This window comes from Ovis canadensis, chromosome 11 (genome assembly GCF_042477335.2).
Source record: "Ovis canadensis isolate MfBH-ARS-UI-01 breed Bighorn chromosome 11, ARS-UI_OviCan_v2, whole genome shotgun sequence".
NCBI lineage: Eukaryota > Metazoa > Chordata > Mammalia > Artiodactyla > Bovidae > Ovis > Ovis canadensis.
This window is the reverse complement of record NC_091255.1, coordinates 32,575,607-32,592,969: the sequence shown is the minus strand read 5'-3', so window position 1 is coordinate 32,592,969 and position 17,363 is coordinate 32,575,607. Positions and strand designations below refer to the sequence as shown.

General features: G+C 43.6%; 2 protein-coding genes across 2 annotated transcripts in view; both read left to right on the top strand.

The window, feature by feature from the left end:
• Positions 1–15,915, top strand: part of LOC138447365 (olfactory receptor 3A2) — a 106,155-nt gene extending 90,240 nt beyond the window's left edge. The window contains exon 2 of the mRNA XM_069603127.1: positions 13,745–15,915. Within this exon, the coding sequence (XP_069459228.1) occupies positions 13,751–14,698 (948 nt within the window). The 5' untranslated portion in view covers positions 13,745–13,750 and the 3' untranslated portion in view covers positions 14,699–15,915. The remainder of the gene's footprint in view (positions 1–13,744) is intronic.
• Positions 3,666–5,243, top strand: LOC138414822 (olfactory receptor 3A1). Its single transcript, XM_069542573.1, has one exon. It carries the CDS (start codon positions 4,296–4,298, stop codon positions 5,241–5,243), a length of 948 nt encoding a protein of 315 aa, XP_069398674.1. The 5' UTR covers positions 3,666–4,295.
• Positions 15,916–17,363: the final 1,448 nt, after the last annotated feature.

Here is a 17,363-nt window from a genome sequence, read left to right as displayed (position 1 = left end):
GAGACTTTCACAGGATGACAAATCAGGTGAGTGGAAAAGCTGGGACTATGATCCAAAGCTTGAGGTTTCATTTCCAGGCACCATTACCAATTCTTCCTTCTTTTTAAGATAAAGCTTGTTTTCTGATTTTATTCAGTGTTCAAGTCCCTGCCCAGAACTCAATCCTTACTGGGCAACTTGACCAGATCCCTGAGACCAACCCTATAGCATGAAGGACCTACCGGAATTTCAGAGCAGGGAGTGGTCACAGCATAATGAGGGAAGCCCAGGACTAATACGGATCCCCAAGAATGGTGATCTAGAAGGGTCACGTCATTAATGGATTACATCTGTGATTTCATCAGCCACTGAAGCCCTGGACAGCTAGTCTGGTGAACAACCAGAATTTAGGAGACTGAAAGTTTCGTTCCTCGTTAATTGAGGGCTGGACAGAAGCTACTAGAAGAGCATAGTATTCTGGCTCATGACTTACTTGCTTTTGAAAAGTCCCTCTTCTGATTGTAGAAAATGTGTGGGAAGTTCATACAAAGAGCTATCTGTAAATGCATGGATGCCACGACCCCTGCATGCCTATCGAGACAAATGGAGGAATCAACCCTGTCCCTACAGCAGTCATCCTGTGCCTTTCGCTAGACTCGACTTCCTCCAAATCGTGTCTAGCACAATTCACACTTGTCCACAAATCCTTTCCTCACCACCTTAGCCCACAATGAGGCCCCTTTGGCCAGAAAACCTCTCTGTCAACCAGTGCGGCTATTCATTTATTTACAAAATGATGCACAATTACAATGAGTTTATGCATGTAGTTCCTAAGGTTGAGTCAGCAATGAATCTCATCCTTAAATTACTAAATGATTAAATCACTAAATGACTGTGCTGAAGGCACAGTGCTTAGTGCCACGTAGAATACAATTAAAGTGTAACGGGAATGTCGAAGATGTAAGTATCACTTTAAAATGGGCACAGATCAGGGCAGCGTTTCTGGAGGAAGACAGCATTTGAGCTGAGTCATGAAGATTTTGAACATATGACACTGGAAGAAAGACATTCAATACAGAGAAAATAGCATAAGCAAAGGTGGGAATCTAGGAACTCACAGAGTTTACAGTCTTAAGACATGGTTTAAAATAAAAAGGGAAATCAGGTGGCAGCTTCTGACCATGGCCATGATTCATCCAAGGCACTGATTTGGAGTTGAGCTACTACAGCCTACAAGGCAAGACTGGGATTTACAAGGGCACAGCTATCATGAGTATGAGAGTAAGTCTTTGAGTCATAAGAATGGGTCAGAAATACATTGAGAGAGAGAGAAAAAAAGAAATACATTGAGAGAGAGTTGAATGAGAAGGACATGGCTTTATGATCCTTGAGGTGTCCTGATGGTATGTGTAAATCTTAAGAACAGGTTAAAAGTCAGCATATCCTAGTTAAGACCTTGCCTTCAGCCACTTGCTATATGTGACTCATGTTCCTTCTGTAAAATGCAGATTAAAATGGTGTCTGTTTCATAGGGAGGTTGTGAGGAATAAATGAGCTAACCACACGCAAAGCACTTAAAACTATGCACTGTTGTAGCCCGGGGTAAGTCTCCTTGTAATCATTAGCACAGAATGCTTCCAAGGGAATTCTGTCAGTTCAATCCTTGGGTTGGGAAAATACCCTGGAGAAGAAAATGGCAACCTACTCCAGTATTCTTGCCTGGAAAATTCCATGAACTGAGAACCCTGGCAGGCTACAGTCCATGAGACCGCAGAGTCGGGCACGACTGAGTGATTGAGCACACACTTCGCTCAGTTAAAGCATACAGTTCAATTCATATTCACAGACTTGTGGGGTTTTTTAAATTTTTATTTTTATTTGAAGGATAATTGCTTTAAATATTGTGTTGCTTTCTGCCGCACAACAAACAAAGCATAGTATATGGTATATGTATTCTACAAGCTGTGCTTTGCATTTAATAATACTGCTTTGATATCTTTCAAATCTGCACAGATAGAGCTCTTTCCTACAGCTGCATAATATTCCTTTGGAAAAATATTCCATAATTAACTTAGTAAGCCCTTTAATAATGAACAGATAGATTATTTCTTTTTTTTTTAATTTTAGTTTTTTATTTTTTAAATTTTAAAATCTTTAATTCTTACATGCATTCCCAAACACGAACCCCCCTCCCACCTCCCTCCCCATAACATCTTTCTGGGTCATCCCCATGCACCAGCCCCAAGCATGCTGCATCCCGCGTCAGACACAGACTGGCGATTCAATTCACATGATAGTATACATGTTAGAATGTCATTCTCCCAAATCATCCCACCCTCTCCCTCTCCCTCTGAGTCCAAAAGTCCATTATACACATCTGTGTCTCTTTCCCTGTCTTGCATACAGGGTCGTCATTGCCATCTTCCTAAATTCCATATATATGTGTTAGTATACTGTATTGGTGTTTTTCTTTCTGGCTTACTTCACTCTGTATAATCGGCTCCAGTTTCATCCATCTCATCAGAACTGATTCAAATGAATTCTTTTTAACGGCTGAGTAATACTCCATTGTGTATATGTACCACAGCTTTCTTATCCATTCATCTGCTGATGGACATCTAGGTTGTTTCCATGTCCTGGCTATTATAAACAGTGCTGCGATGAACATTGGGGTACATGTGTCTCTTTCAATTCTGGTTTCCTCGGTGTGTATGCCCAGCAGTGGGATTGCTGGGTCATAAGGTAGTTCTATTTGCAATTTTTTAAGGAATCTCCACACTGTTCTCCATAGTGGCTGTACTCAAAATGGATTAAAGATCTAAATGTAAGACCAGACACTATAAAACTCCTAGAGGAGAACATAGGCAAAACACTCTCAGACATAAATCACAGCAGAATCCTCTATGATCCACCTCCCAGAATTCTGGAAATAAAAGCAAAAATAAACAAATGGGATCTAATTAAAATTAAAAGCTTCTGCACAACAAAGGAAAATATAAGCAAGGTGAAAAGACAGCCTTCTGAATGGGAGAAAATAATAGCAAATGAAGCAACTGACAAACAACTAATCTCAAAAATATACAAGCAACTTATGCAGCTCAATTCCAGAAAAATAAACGACCCAATCAAAAAATGGGCCAAAGAACTAAATAGACATTTCTCCAAAGAAGACATACGGATGGCTAACAAACACATGAAAAGATGCTCAACATCACTCATTATTAGAGAAATGTAAATCAAAACCACAATGAGGTACCACTTCACACCAGTCAGAATGTCTGTGATCCAAAAATCTGCAAGCAATAAATGCTGGAGAGGGTGTGGAGAAAAGGGAACCCTCCTACACTGTTGGTGGGAATGCAAACTAGTACAGCCACTATGGAGATTATTTCTAATTATTTGCTATTACAAACAATGCTGCCACAAATAAGCTCACACAGACATCATCTCTGTGTGACCATCATTTCTGTGACCATATATCTGTTGGGTAAATTTCCAGACATGGAATTGTCAGGTAAAAAGAAAAATACATTTATAATTTGAAAGATGTTGCCAAATCGTCCTTTCTCCTTTTCACTTCTGCCTTACAGATATTATGCAAATTCCCCTGTGGCCGACCCTAATCTAGAAGCATGCAGAGAATGGGCTTTGGGAAGAAGTGGGTCCATTTAGCCAGTTGGCCAGAATTTTAAAATAATTAAAATGTTACTTTTGATTATTAAAATTTGTCTATATTTTGAGTTATACTTGCACTACTACTATTAAATTCTCCATTTCCCCAATAACTTTGTGGTTTAATACTTCATTTAAAACTTTTGTCCATTTAGAATTTATTTTTGCAAAATATATGAAGTATATAGTTATGACTTATAGTTTTCCAACATAGCTATATTATTTCCCTCATAAGCACTTATTGAATAATACTTGTTCCCATTCCTTTAAGATGCTGCTTTTATTATATTCTAAATTCCTATATTACTTTAGGTCTATTTCTTGACTTTTCAGTTTTTTAAAGCTTATAAAATGCTACTTTTTTAAACCTAATACAGGTATAATCAACAAGTAAAACTGTCAAAGTATAACATGATCATTTGATATATGTTTACATGGTGAAAGGATTCCCATGTAGCTGAGAATGTTGTAGCAAATGTAGTGAGTTAACAAGTGTGGTGTGGACTGGATGGTGGGAAAGTCCTTACTCGGAAAGGGGGGACTTAGTAGAGGGCTCAGGACATAGAAAGAAGTCTATTTCTTCTTTTTGAATATATTGAGAGGAATTATTCCTTATCTTCTTGGATATTTCCTTGCAGAAACTAATGCAGCCAAAACCTGGGGCCAATGGAACAGCTGTTACTGAATTCATCCTGCTGGGGTTGGTGGAGACGCCAGGGCTGCGGCCAGCTGTCTTTGTACTCTTCCTTCTTGCCTACCTTGTCACTGTCGGGGGCAATCTCAGCATCCTGGCAGCCATCTTGGTGGAACCCAAACTCCACACCCCCATGTACTTCTTCCTGGGGAACCTATCAGTGCTGGACATTGGGTGCATCACCGTCACCGTTCCCTCGATGCTAGGTCGTCTCTTGTCCCACAAGCGCACAGTTCCCTATGCAGTCTGCCTCTCACAGCTTTTCTTCTTCCACCTCCTGGTTGGGGTGGACTGCTTCTTGTTGACAGCCATGGCCTATGACCGATTCCTGGCCATCTGCCGACCCCTCACTTACAGCACCCGCATGAGCCCAACAGTCCAGAGGATACTGGTGGCTGTGTCCTGGGCTTGTGCCTTCTCAAATGCATTGACCCACACTGTAGCCATATCCACACTCAACTTCTGTGGTCCCAGTGTGATCAACCACTTCTACTGTGACCTCCCGCAGCTCTTCCAGCTCTCCTGCTCCAGCACCCAGCTCAACGAGCTGCTGCTCTTTGGCGTGGGTTTCATAATGGCAGGTACCCCCCTGGCTCTTGTTGTCACCTCCTACATTCATGTGGCAGCTGCGGTTCTACGAATTCGCTCAGCAGAGGGCAGGAAGAAAGCCTTCTCCACGTGTGGCTCCCATCTCACGGTGGTTGCCATATTCTATGGTTCAGGTATCTTTAACTACATGCGACTAGGTTCAGCCAAGCTTTCAGATAAGGATAAAGCTGTTGGAATTTTTAACACTGTAGCCAACCCCATGCTGAATCCAATCATCTACAGCCTCAGGAACCCTGATGTTCAGGGTGCCCTCTGGCGGGTGATCAAGGGGAGGTGGTCACTGGTGTGATGAGGTCTTGTGTCAATTTCTCCCTTTCTCTTTTTGGACTAAAGGAAAAATTCTTTGGGGGGCAGTAATTGGGACAAATGGTCTGGAACCTTCTCTATCTCCCTGAGCTTTTGGATTTTTTTTTTTTTTGTAGGGGATAATATGCATAGGAGCCCTACCCAATATAGGCAATGGACAGGTAGATTCTGCCAGGTCAGTCTCCTTGACAAATTACAACTTAAGTCACTGTACGCTCCTTTTCTGGGTGGAAGTGAAACCCAGGAAGCCTTCAATGCCTTCAGGTGCATGTGTCATAGGGAATGACTCTTCCGTTGCTTATACCAAGAATATCCCAGTAACTTCCCAGGTGGTCATATGACTTCTTCAAGTTCAGGAATGGTTACCCTTTTACAAAACATAGGCCTAGAGATCAGGATGACTCTATTTCGCCCATCAGGCTTCTACAAGCCAAAAAAAGCAGCTCATTCCTCACCCATCACACAAGATATCAATACCACAGGATACGGAGGGAACGGATGGGAAACTGTATGGTCATGTATTCTTGAGTAACTCGGGAAAGCATGACACCTCTGTGAAGATTTTTACAACTTAAAATTTTTTTTTTAATTTCAAAACTTTAACAAATATGATCACTCTCAAAATACAAGAATGAAATTTCCTCATGTATCCACATGTTTCAAATCTTTTGAAAAGATTATACCCTAAATATTATTTAAATATTTAAAAAAACAGAATAATCAACATGAAATTCTCCTCTGAATTCTCCCTCTCAGTCCCCAAAGCTCCTAGCTAAGACAATCTGTTTCTGTAAATACAAGTCACATGGTGATATGTGCTACTAGCCTTTAGTCCTGTCATTATCTAGCTATATTTTCCTTCTAGAGCCCCTTTTATTTTCTGACCACACCACGTGGCATGGGGGATCTTAATTCCCTGACCAGGGATGGAACCCACACCCCCTGCATTTGAAGTTTGGAGTCTTAACCACTGGACCACCAGAGAAGTCTGCTAGGGTCTCTTTTAGATTAATTGCCCATTCCTGGCATTTCTACTGTGCCACTGGTGTTTTCTGACTAATTTCCCTAAAACTTCCCCTTGACTTGCACCTGCAGGATTGGTTTCTCATGATACTTTCTAGGGATGAAGGGACTGAAAGGACAGGAGGGAAGGAAGCAAAACAAGATTGGATGGAGGCAGAGGGCTTGTGGGAAATGAAGATGAAAAATGAGGAACAGGGAGAAACATAATTGCAAGCAAAAGGATTTGAGAAGCAAAGATAGAGGTATCACATGTATGCTCAGTCGTGTCTGTCTCTCTGTGACCCCATGGACTGTAGCCCAACAGGCTCCTCTCATCTGCAGTGTTCCTAACTTTGATCGGGTCCTTTACTTTCCCTGGGCCTGAACTTGACAGAGGCCCAAGATAATGGTCATATTCTTTCACCTCTAATGTTCTCTGATTTGGAATGAACAGAAAGACTGTCTCACTGTTGACCCTGAAGAAACACAACAAATTCCACCATCACTTCTTCTACCTATAGCAAATAACAGAGCTAGTCGTAAAACAGAGCTAGTTGTTTACTCCCCGGAATTCCTGTGCCTCTGGCCTTGTCCCATCTGAACACTCATCTTAAGTCACATCAAGGGATAATTCTGAGGGATAATTTTGTGTGACGTCATCCCCAACGCATCAGCTGGTTCAGCATCATAAAGGATGACCAAGGACACAGGTTCCCAGCACTCAGGAACATAAGGTTTCTTTAACAATTGGGAGATTTCCTTTCCTTTGGAATTTGCCTTGTCTTTTTTATTCCAACCTGGGAATCTCTTTGCTACTTAAAAATGTATCACAGTGGGTTGGCCAAAAAGTTTGTTTGCTTCCATATGCTGTTAAGGAAAAACTCAAATGAACATTTTGACCAACCCAATATATTGTGTTGTAAAGGTTTAAACAATACAGGATGTCATTATCTCTCTTTGACATCATGCCCACAACAACCCTATTCTTTAAAAGGAACAGGGCTTCCCTGGTGTCTCAGAAGTAAAGAATTCACCTGCCACTGCAGGAGACACAGGTTTGATCCCTGGTCTGGGCTCCTCTGTCCATGGGATTTCCTAGGCCAGAATACTGGAGTGGGTTGCCATTTGCTTTTCCAGGGGATGTCATCGACCCAAGGATTGAACTCACATCTCCTGCACTGGCAGGCGGATTCTTTACCACTATGCCACCAGGGAAGCCTGATGTTACAGATATATAATAGCAGAAAAGAAGAAGAGTTTCCCTCACTCATATTCCTCCCTTAGAAACAATAATTAGGATAAAAAGTGCCTTTGTGGGAGCTTTGAGATCTAGGTAAGAGATTATGAGATCCCAGTGGAGTCAAGTCCAAAGAGGGCTATTTTGAGAAGACGAGACTGTGCCCAGCTGGCAGACTTGCAGACAGGAGTCCTGGATACAGGCCTGGAAACAGCCCTGTGGATTCAGCTACAGCCCCCTCTTGGCCTTGATTCTGTCACCAACAACATCTGTCAAGAAACCTAGCATTAGTCAGGGCCACTTGTGCCCTAGATAATGAGGGCATCAACCTCAGCCCTGGCTGTGGATGCTGAACTGGCCCATGGTCCATTCCCAGGCCCTCTTAGCTGCCAGTTCTGCTCACCCAGGGACAAGGCAGGTGATGCCCATCCATGCCTCTAAGACACACTGTCCAATCTTGGTCCAGCTGCAGATGCTGACACAGTCTTGTAACTTGGCCCAGCACCTTGTAGGCATAGGTCAAGAACACACCTGCTTGTCCAGGGACCCATCAGAAAACACAGTCTTCTGTGCCCTCAGAGGCAGGCCCACTGACTTCTGTCTGACTGCAGATCTTGAAGTGACTCCATAACCCAGCTTCTACTCCTTGAAACCACAGGCTGGAAACACTTCCGCTAACCCAGGGACCTGGAGGAAGACACCTTCCCAGATGTAGTCCAGCCAAACTTGGTCTGATGGATCTTTTTTTAAAAAAAAAATAATAATATTTATTTTTGCTAGTTATTTATTTATTTGGCTTCCCCAGATCTTAGTGGCATTCAGGATCTTTAGTCGTGGCATGCAGACACTTAAATGAAGCATGTGAGATCATTCCCTGACCAAGGACCAAACCCAGCCCCCCTGCACTGGGTGCGTGGAGCCTTACCTACTGGACCATCAGGGAAATCCCCATCTGCCAGACATTGAAGAGGCCCTGTAACCAACACCTTGGCAGTCTATTACAAGCAGCCTCAGGCACCCTTGCCTGGATGTTAAGTCCTGAATCATGACAAGTGATCCCATGTCAATGAACTCTCCCTGTTCAGCCTTATGCTCTACCCCACTCCTTGGGCCCTCATGATCCACTCCCACACTGCTCTTCTATAAACTGGAGGAAATTCCAGTTCCTACCAGGATATATTGGCCAGTATATTCATTCCCTGTTGCTGCTGTAACAAAGTGCCACAAATCTAGTGACTTAAAATAACAGAAATGTATCTTCTCAGGGTCCTGGAGACCAAAAGTCAAAAATGAGTCCTACAGGGTTAATTTCACGATGTCAGCAGGAAGAGTTCTCTTGGGAGGCTCCAGGGGAAATCTATTCCATGTCTTCTCCAGTTTCAGGTGGCTTCCGGCATTCCTTGGCTTGTGGCCACATCACTCCAGTCTCCATGCCTATCATCACATTGTCTTTTTCTTTTTTTGGCCACGGTCTGTGGCATGTGGGCTCTTAGTTCCCTGACCAGGATTCAAACCTGCACCCCCTGCAATGGAATCTCGGCATCTTAACCACTGGACTGCCAGGGAAGTCCCCACATTGCCTTTTTCATTTCTGTAGTCAAATATCTCTCCACCTCTCTCTTAAAAGGACTCTTATGATTACACATCACATAGGGCCCACTTGGATAATCCATGATAATCTCCCCAGATGAAGACCCTTAACAATCACATTTACAAAGTCCCTTTTACATGATTTAAAGTCGATTTCAGCGATTAGTACCTGCATATCTTTGGGGGCCCTACCACAGCCAGGTATGGGAATTATTGTTAATGAATAAGTTATTTCTTTTTGGACATGAATGGTATTTCCTTTCTCAGAGTATGCTGAGACCTAACCAGGAGTCCTTCAAGCTCAACATATGTCTTTTTTTTTTTTTTAAGTGAGTCAAACTTTAAAAACATAAATTTATTTATTTATTTTTGACTGTGCTGGGTCTTCATTACTGTGCACAGGCTTTTTCTAGTTGCGGTGAATGGGAGCTGCTCTCTTACTGCAAAGCGGGCTTCTCCTTGCTCTGGCTTATCTTATGGAGCAGCGGCTCTAGGGTGTGAAGTCTTCAGTAGCTGCAATGCATGGGCTCAGTAGTTGTGGCTTCCGGGCTCTAGAGCACAGGTGCAGTAGTTGCAGCACACAGGCTCAGTTGCTCCTCGCCATGTGGGATCTTCCCCAACCAGGGACTGAACCCATGTCCCCTGCATTGGCGAGCAGATTCTTTACCTCTGAACTACCAGGGAAGTCCCTCAACATACCTCTTTTACCAGCACTTCCAGAATCATTACAGGATCCCCAAGACACAGTCCCAGAGGCCCCACTAATGAGGCTCTGAGGGAGGAAGCTCCACATTCTTGAGGACTCATTAGGAAACTGGATTTGAAGAAAGCTTCTCCCTCTTCCTCTCTGCTGGGGCTTCCTCCACATCCCCAGGTCCACAGCAAGTCTGGAAATTAGCTGCTCTCTGCTCATAGGCCCTGCTTGGGGCTGACATCTGAGAAAGAAAACTGTTCTCTCAGGAAACCCATATCTAGTCTCAATTACACCTCTAACTTCCTGGGTGACTTGGAGAATATGGACAAGTCCTGCAGACCTCAGCAACCCCACCATTAGTGGACTATGTATCACTTAACCTAATGACCTGCCATAAAGCCAAGGCTAGAGATAACTTTTTTTTTCCTCAAGGAAAGTCTAAATACGAGAAGGTATGAGGCATTGTTGCTATATTTATGAAAAGCTTGAGTTGTTTATGAAACAACTTGTCTCCCTCCCCCATTTGTCTCTGCTTTCCTGGGAGGGCTAATTTCTGAGGCCGCTGGGAGATACCATTGAGAAGACAGTCCTATAATTTCTTTAATTTTCTTGTACAAAGCCCCTTCCTGGATTTCTGGGTGGATAGGTCTGCAGAGCTCCTCATCTTCTCCTGAAAATACTCTCTGGTGTCTATGCCTGTGCCAGGGTGAGTACTCATTCTGTAAGAGTCCTCACTTTGTAAGAGCAGGTTTTTCCTCTGCTCATACAAAACAGAAAGGAGCTTCTGCTGCCATCAGCTCAAACTGATTTTATACTTGGTGCAACTGATGTCCCTGAAGTAGGGAGCCTTTTTAGAAGATCTGGAACTGTAACCCAAAGATCTTGGCTCCTTTTCTGGGCCCTTTTGTCCATGTCTCCTTCTTTTGGATGAAGCCTGCTCTCTGCAATGCTTGTGCTGTGCTTAGTCGCTCGTCCTGCTCTTTGTGACCCCATAGACTATAGCCTGCCAGGCTCCTCTGTCCATGGGGAGTCTCCAGGCAAGAATACTGGAGTGGGTTGCCGTTCCCCCCTCCAGGGGGTCTTCCCAACCCAGGGATTAAACCCAGGTCTCTCGCATTGCAGGCAGATTCTTTACTATCTGAGCCACCAGGGAAGCCCAAGCATACTGGAATAAGTAGGCTATCCCTTCTCTACGGGATCTTCCCAATCCAGGAATCCAATTGGGATCTCTTGCATTGCAGGCAGATTCTTTCCCAGCTGAGCTACCATGGAAGCCCCTGCTTAACACCTACCCCTCTTAGGAGTTTATTAAGGGGATTCACTGAGTCCAGTTTGCTGCCCAGGACCCACTCCATCAGGTAGTTAGAAACTTGACTCCAGTCAGAGGCCTTGCTGAACTGTTTCATCACTGGAATCTCGGAGGAGTTGGGTGGAATTCCAGAGTAGGAGTTAGTCATGGCTTAGTAGGGAGAAACCGGGGCTCATTATGAAGCCCTGAGAGCGGTAATCCTCAGTGATGGGCATGATAACCATCAGGCACTCTAGATGTCTCTGGAAGATCTGAGTTCGTCCCAGAATCTCACTGATTTCAAACAACCTGCATCTCCAGCCAACTGAGGGTTGTCAGCAGCTGTTTTGTTGCTCTTCTATCCCTGGCCATAACTTGCTTGTCTGTAAGGTATACCTCTCCTAAGGGCCTTATTATTATGAGTGGTTTACATGACAAGGAACATGTCATCATAGATTTCTATCTGTTTGTCCCATCAAAACCAAAGAAATCAGTAGTCCTTGCAACAACCTTGCACATGCACCTGCCCCTGTTACTTCCTTAAACTATACTAATCCATAAAATTCTTACCTGGAGAACCCCATGGAGAAGGAGCCTGGAGGGCTGCAGTCCATGGGGTTGCAAAGAATCGGATACAATTGAGCAACTAAGCATGCACACACATAAAATTCTATCCCAGAGTCCAATATAACCAGAGACTCTTCCATGACAACTCTAGCTCATACTGATGTTTTCTTTCTCTGAAATCCTATGAACATTTGACTGATCCATTCTTTTATTTAAAAATATTAAGCATATACTATAAGGGAAGTATTGTGCTAAGTACTGTTACTGCAAAACTGAGTCAAACATGTATTAATATTTTTGTCCTCAATTAGCTTACAGAGAAGTAGGGGAGATATACTTTATAGGAAAATAACTTAGCTAGAAGGGAAACTGTAATAAGTTCAATAAAATAATGTGTAGTGGAAGTTTAGAAGAGACAGAGCTCCTTTTGAGATGGAGAAGTTTCCAGGGAGGATTCGTTCAGAAGTGAGCATTGGAGTCAACTCTTGAAATACCTGGGCATGTGGAGTTGGAAGGAAGTCATCACCAGTACAGAAAACAGCATGAGAAAGGAGGTTAGAAAACCACAGGGTTACAATCAATGTTTGGGTCAAAATGGACTCCAAAGCAAAAACAGAGAGCAGGTCATTGCTCCTTAATATAATATATGAAAAGAACTACTTTCCATCCAGGGATTTGCCTATCTGTATTTATCAATTATCAATTTCATCAATGATGATCAGGCCTGAAGATGATCCTCATATCTCACCAATCATGTGATCTCAGAATTTTAAGGATATCTTCAGTTCAGTTCAGTCGCTCAAGTCATGTCCGACTCTTTGCGACCCCATGAATCGCAGCGTGCCAGGCCTCCCTGTCCATCACCAGCTCCCAGAGTTCACTCAGATTCACATCCATCGAGTCAGTGATGCCATCCAGCACCTTAGAGATCACCATATCCAATTTTCACCCAAGCTCAGGCTCTCATCACCCTGTCCCTGCTGTTCTGACTTCCCAGCCTCTGATCCAGTGCATTCTATGCAGGGAAACAATGTTACTCTCAGTGAAGCCCTGGCTCTGCTTATTCCATGGGCAATAGAGAGTCGTGGATTTTTTTTAAATCAAGAATTTATTGTAAGATCTGAAAGACTTAGCTCAGTCTGGTTCTTTATTATGCACGTGCGTAATAGGTACAGTATTCTTACTTGGGAAATCCCATGGACAGAGGAGCCTGGCGGGGTACAGTTCAAGAGGTCACAAAGAGTTGGCCACTACAGAGCCTGCACACATGCCGTTAGAGCTACTGGTCAGTCTACCATGCCTGAAACAAGGGCAAGTGGAAGATGCAACTTGCTGTGCAGAAAACTAACTACATCTAGTAGCAACCAATCCGCAGGTCATGCTTAAAATTTTGATTCCAGAAGCAAGTAGACGATACTATGAAAAGAAATTAGTTTAAAATAAGCCATTATTCCAAGTCTCATGTAAGGGAATAATTAGCAACAAGACTAGCAAATAATACTAGCAATTTATTGACATAAAGATTTTTTTATTTTATTCTTCAGACTATGTCCCCCACCTTGGAGAAAGGGCTGGAGTTCCTCATAGCCACAGTCACGGGTATCTTCTTTCTGACTCTTGCCATACGTTAGCTTGATCATCATTACTTCTAGGAGTCTTGGAACCTAGGTTGTGTTTTCAAATGCTTTCTAGATATTTCTCTCCAAATACCATTAATTTTTCTATTTTGAAATCTGTTTGTTGGTTTGGGCTGATCCCTCAGAGTAAATTGGGGGATTTACATTTTAGTCTCACTGTATTCAAAGAGGAAGTTTGCTTTTATCTGAATTTATTTTCCCAAGTATTCTAACATTTTTCAACTGGGAGAAGATGGGAGGGACAAAGTTCTGGTGGTTTGGGGCATCTCAGCCATGAGTAGGGTGAAAACATGGAGGGATGAAGGTAGTCAGTGAGTGAGGTGTAAGTGACCCTGGGGAGTGGGATAAACATTACTCGGACAGCTAGGAACTCACCATGGGGCTCTGAACATATGTGGTTTAAAATATTTATGTTGAAAAAGTACATTAAGTAGATTGAAACTTCCATACTTGTGACATTTCCTTACAGAGACTCATGCAGCCAGAAGCTAGAACCAACAGGACAGCTGTAACTGAATTTATTTTACTGGGCTTAGTGGAAACAGAAAACCTACAGCCTATGGTCTTCGTACTCTTCCTCTTTGCCTACATGGTCACTGTTGGGGGGAACCTCAGCATCCTGGCAGCCATCTTGGTGGAACCCAAACTCCACACTCCCATGTACTTCTTCCTGGGGAATCTATCGGTGCTGGACATTGGGTGCATCACCGTCACTGTTCCTGCCATGTTGAGTCGTCCCCTGTCCCACAAGCGCACAGTTCCCTATGCAGCCTGCCTCTCCCAGCTCTTCTTCTTCCACCTTCTGGCTGGGATGGACTGCTTCCTGTTGACAGCCATGGCCTATGATCGATTCTTGGCCATCTGCCGACCTCTCACCTACAGCACTCGCATGAGCCAGACAGTCCAGAGGATACTAGTGGTTGTGTCCTGGGCTTGTGCCATCACCAATGCACTGATTCACACTATTGCCCTAAGCACCCTTAACTTCTGTGGTCCCAACGAGGTCAACCACTTCTACTGTGACCTCCCGCAGCTCTTCCAGCTCTCCTGCTCCAGCACCCAGCTCAACCAGCTGCTGCTCTTTGGCATGAGTTTCATAATGGCAGGAACACCTGTGGTTCTCATCATCATCTCCTACATCCATGTGGCTGCTGCAGTTCTACAAATCCGCTCAGCGGAGGGCAGGAAGAAAGCCTTCTCCACGTGTGGCTCCCACCTCACTGTGGTCTGCCTCTTCTATGGGACTGGTATGTTCAACTACATGCGCCTGGGTTCAGAGGAGGCTTCAGACAAGGATAAGGGAGTTGGAGTTTTCAACACAATTATCAATCCCATGCTGAACCCACTTATCTACAGTCTTAGAAACTCTGATGTTCGGGGTGTCCTGTGGCGGGTACTTGTAGGGAGGCAATCACTGACATGAGGGGTGATAGGGTCCCTCCTTTTCTGCCTTTTCTGAGTTGAAGGAAATTTCCCACGAGGGCAGTAACCTGGAAAAATAGTTTCTCTACTCTGTCATTCCCAAAACTGTCCATGGCTACGCCTGGGACTTGTCTTCTTTGTAATCTCTTCTTGGAGTTGAGAAACTGGAAGGATAGGCTGAGATAAAGATAGGAAGAAAAGGTATAAGAGTGAGAAGTAGGAAAGACTTGGGAGTGGAGGACTGAAGATGAAAATGAGGATATGTGGAGGGATGGGACAGGATGGTGAGCAAAAGAAATAAGCAGGAAAAATGGAAATTAGGAAAAGGACATGAGAGGATGGGAGATGAGAAAGGATGAGAGAATTAAGGGTATCAAACTAGATGCCTAAGGAATGCTGATGAGGTCAAGGATGGGTGTAGAGAAAAGGAAGAATGAATAGGAGGGGGGATAAGAATTCATCTATAGAATCACTTCCTATTAGCATATGGCCATGGAATAACTAGCACCTTTGATGTTACTGTTGGGCCCCACCCCTCCAACCAGGAAAAGAAAAGTTTAAGTTTTGATGAAGGTGTAATGATAGAAAGCAGTTTAGGTATTCCTCTTCTGCTTCCTCTGGCTAGGAGATGATCCTAGAAAGACAGAGGGCAGGACTGACAGATGGAGAAGAGCGTGGGAAGATGTGTGTGCTGAGGCTTCATCCTCCATAACCACACTGGGCCGTCAAAATCAACAGCCTCCTTGCCTCTGGGTGCAGCACCTGGTGACAGTCTAAAGAACACAGATGAAATTGGTCTCTTTCCTGATACTCTTGGGTCTCCAGACACTTTGGGGTTAAAGAGAATGAGCTTCTCTCAACGGGAAAAATTCTTGAGAATGACAACCATGAGTGTGGGCTGTAACCACCACTCTATGACCTTAGAAAGTGCTTCTCTATGGCTGGACTTGTTCCATAAAGAACTGGGACGCGATCATCTCTCCAGGGTTCTTCACATTAAATGACCTTTGATATAATTTTCTAGGTGAACTTTTTTGTGAGGATGAACCCAGAAAACATTTTGAGAACTTTACACCACCACTTCCACCACTCTATCTACCCCATGACACTTAGCACTAATTTGTACATCCACTAAGTTATGACAGTGTCTGTTTACCACGTCCCTTTCATAAAGAGTTGTTATAAATAAATAAATACCTTTAATTTTTACAAACTGAAGGTTGAGAAATGGCAGTATTTTTATTTGGATTTTCAATTCCAGTTAAAACTGAAGTTGGATATCTTTTCACATATTAACTGGCCAGTTGTATTTCTTCTTTAAGAAGTGGATTTTGACAGCTTTTCTCCCTTTTCCGGAGAAGGCAATGGTGACCCACTCCAGTACTCTTGCCTGGAAAATCCCATGGATGGAGGAGCCTGGTGGGCTGCAGTCCATGGGGTCACTGAGAGTCGGACGTGACTGAGAGACTTCACTTTCACTTTTCACTTTCATGCATTGGAGAAGGAAATGGCAACCCACTCCAATATTCTTGCCTGGAGAATCCCATGGACGGGGGAGCCTGGTGGGCTGCCGTCTATGGAGTCGCACAGAGTTGGACACGACTGAAGCGACTTAGCAGCAGCAGCAGCAGCCCTCTTTTGGAGGGCTGGATTGTTTATTAGGAAATGGTAACTGGCCAACCTTCACAAACAATGAAACTCAGCTTTGAATCAGCTCAGGTCCAGATTGAACAAAAGTGATCTAATCTTAGTGCCTAATAGATGCAAAATTAAATAATTTTTGGAGAAGAAGATATCATCCAGAGCCACGCAATAGAAACTTAATCTGAGCCATATACATAATTTAAAATTTTTTAGAAGCCTCATGGGGACAAGACTGTTCCTGAGTTTGTAGCAAGGACCATTTTAAAGCTAAAGTAAACAAGTGAAATTAATTTAAATGATTCATTTTCTTTTATTCGTATATCTAAAACATTATCATCTCAACATATAATCAATATTATGAAATAAGTGAGATATTTTACATTCTTATTTTTCATACTGTCCTTAGAATCATATATATTTTAAACTTCAGAACCTCTCAATATGGATGCTAAATCTCATCAAAAATACTTGACCTAGTCCTCTTGCAAGGCTACGATCACTGGCAGGACTCAGTTCCTTGTAGGTTAGGGGACTGAGGGCCTCAGGACCTCACTGGCCTGAGGTTGGAGGCTGCCTCAGTTCCTTGACCCTAGAGCATCTTAAAATGTGGTGCCTTCCTTCCTCAGAGCTAGAAAAGAACCATAAAGAAAGATTGAGAAAGAAAGCACATAGGAGGTCCTCTGCTTGTGTGCCCACAGCAACAACCACTTAGCAGCCATATGCAGACAAACATACTGCTTCCCTGATAGCTTAGTTGGTAACAAGTCCGTCTGCAATGCAGGAAGCTCTGGTTCAATTCCTGGGTCAGGAAGATCCACTGGAGAAGGGAGAGGCTACCCACTCCAGGATTCTTGGGCTTCCCTTGTGGCTCGGCTGGTAAAGAGTCAGGAAGGGCAGCGGGAGGAGACACCCCTCATCCAAGGTAAGGAGCAGCGGCTGTGCTTTGCTGGAGCAGCCATGAAGAGATACCCCACGCCCAAGGTAAGAGAAACCCAAGTAAGATGGTAGGTGTTGCAAGAGGG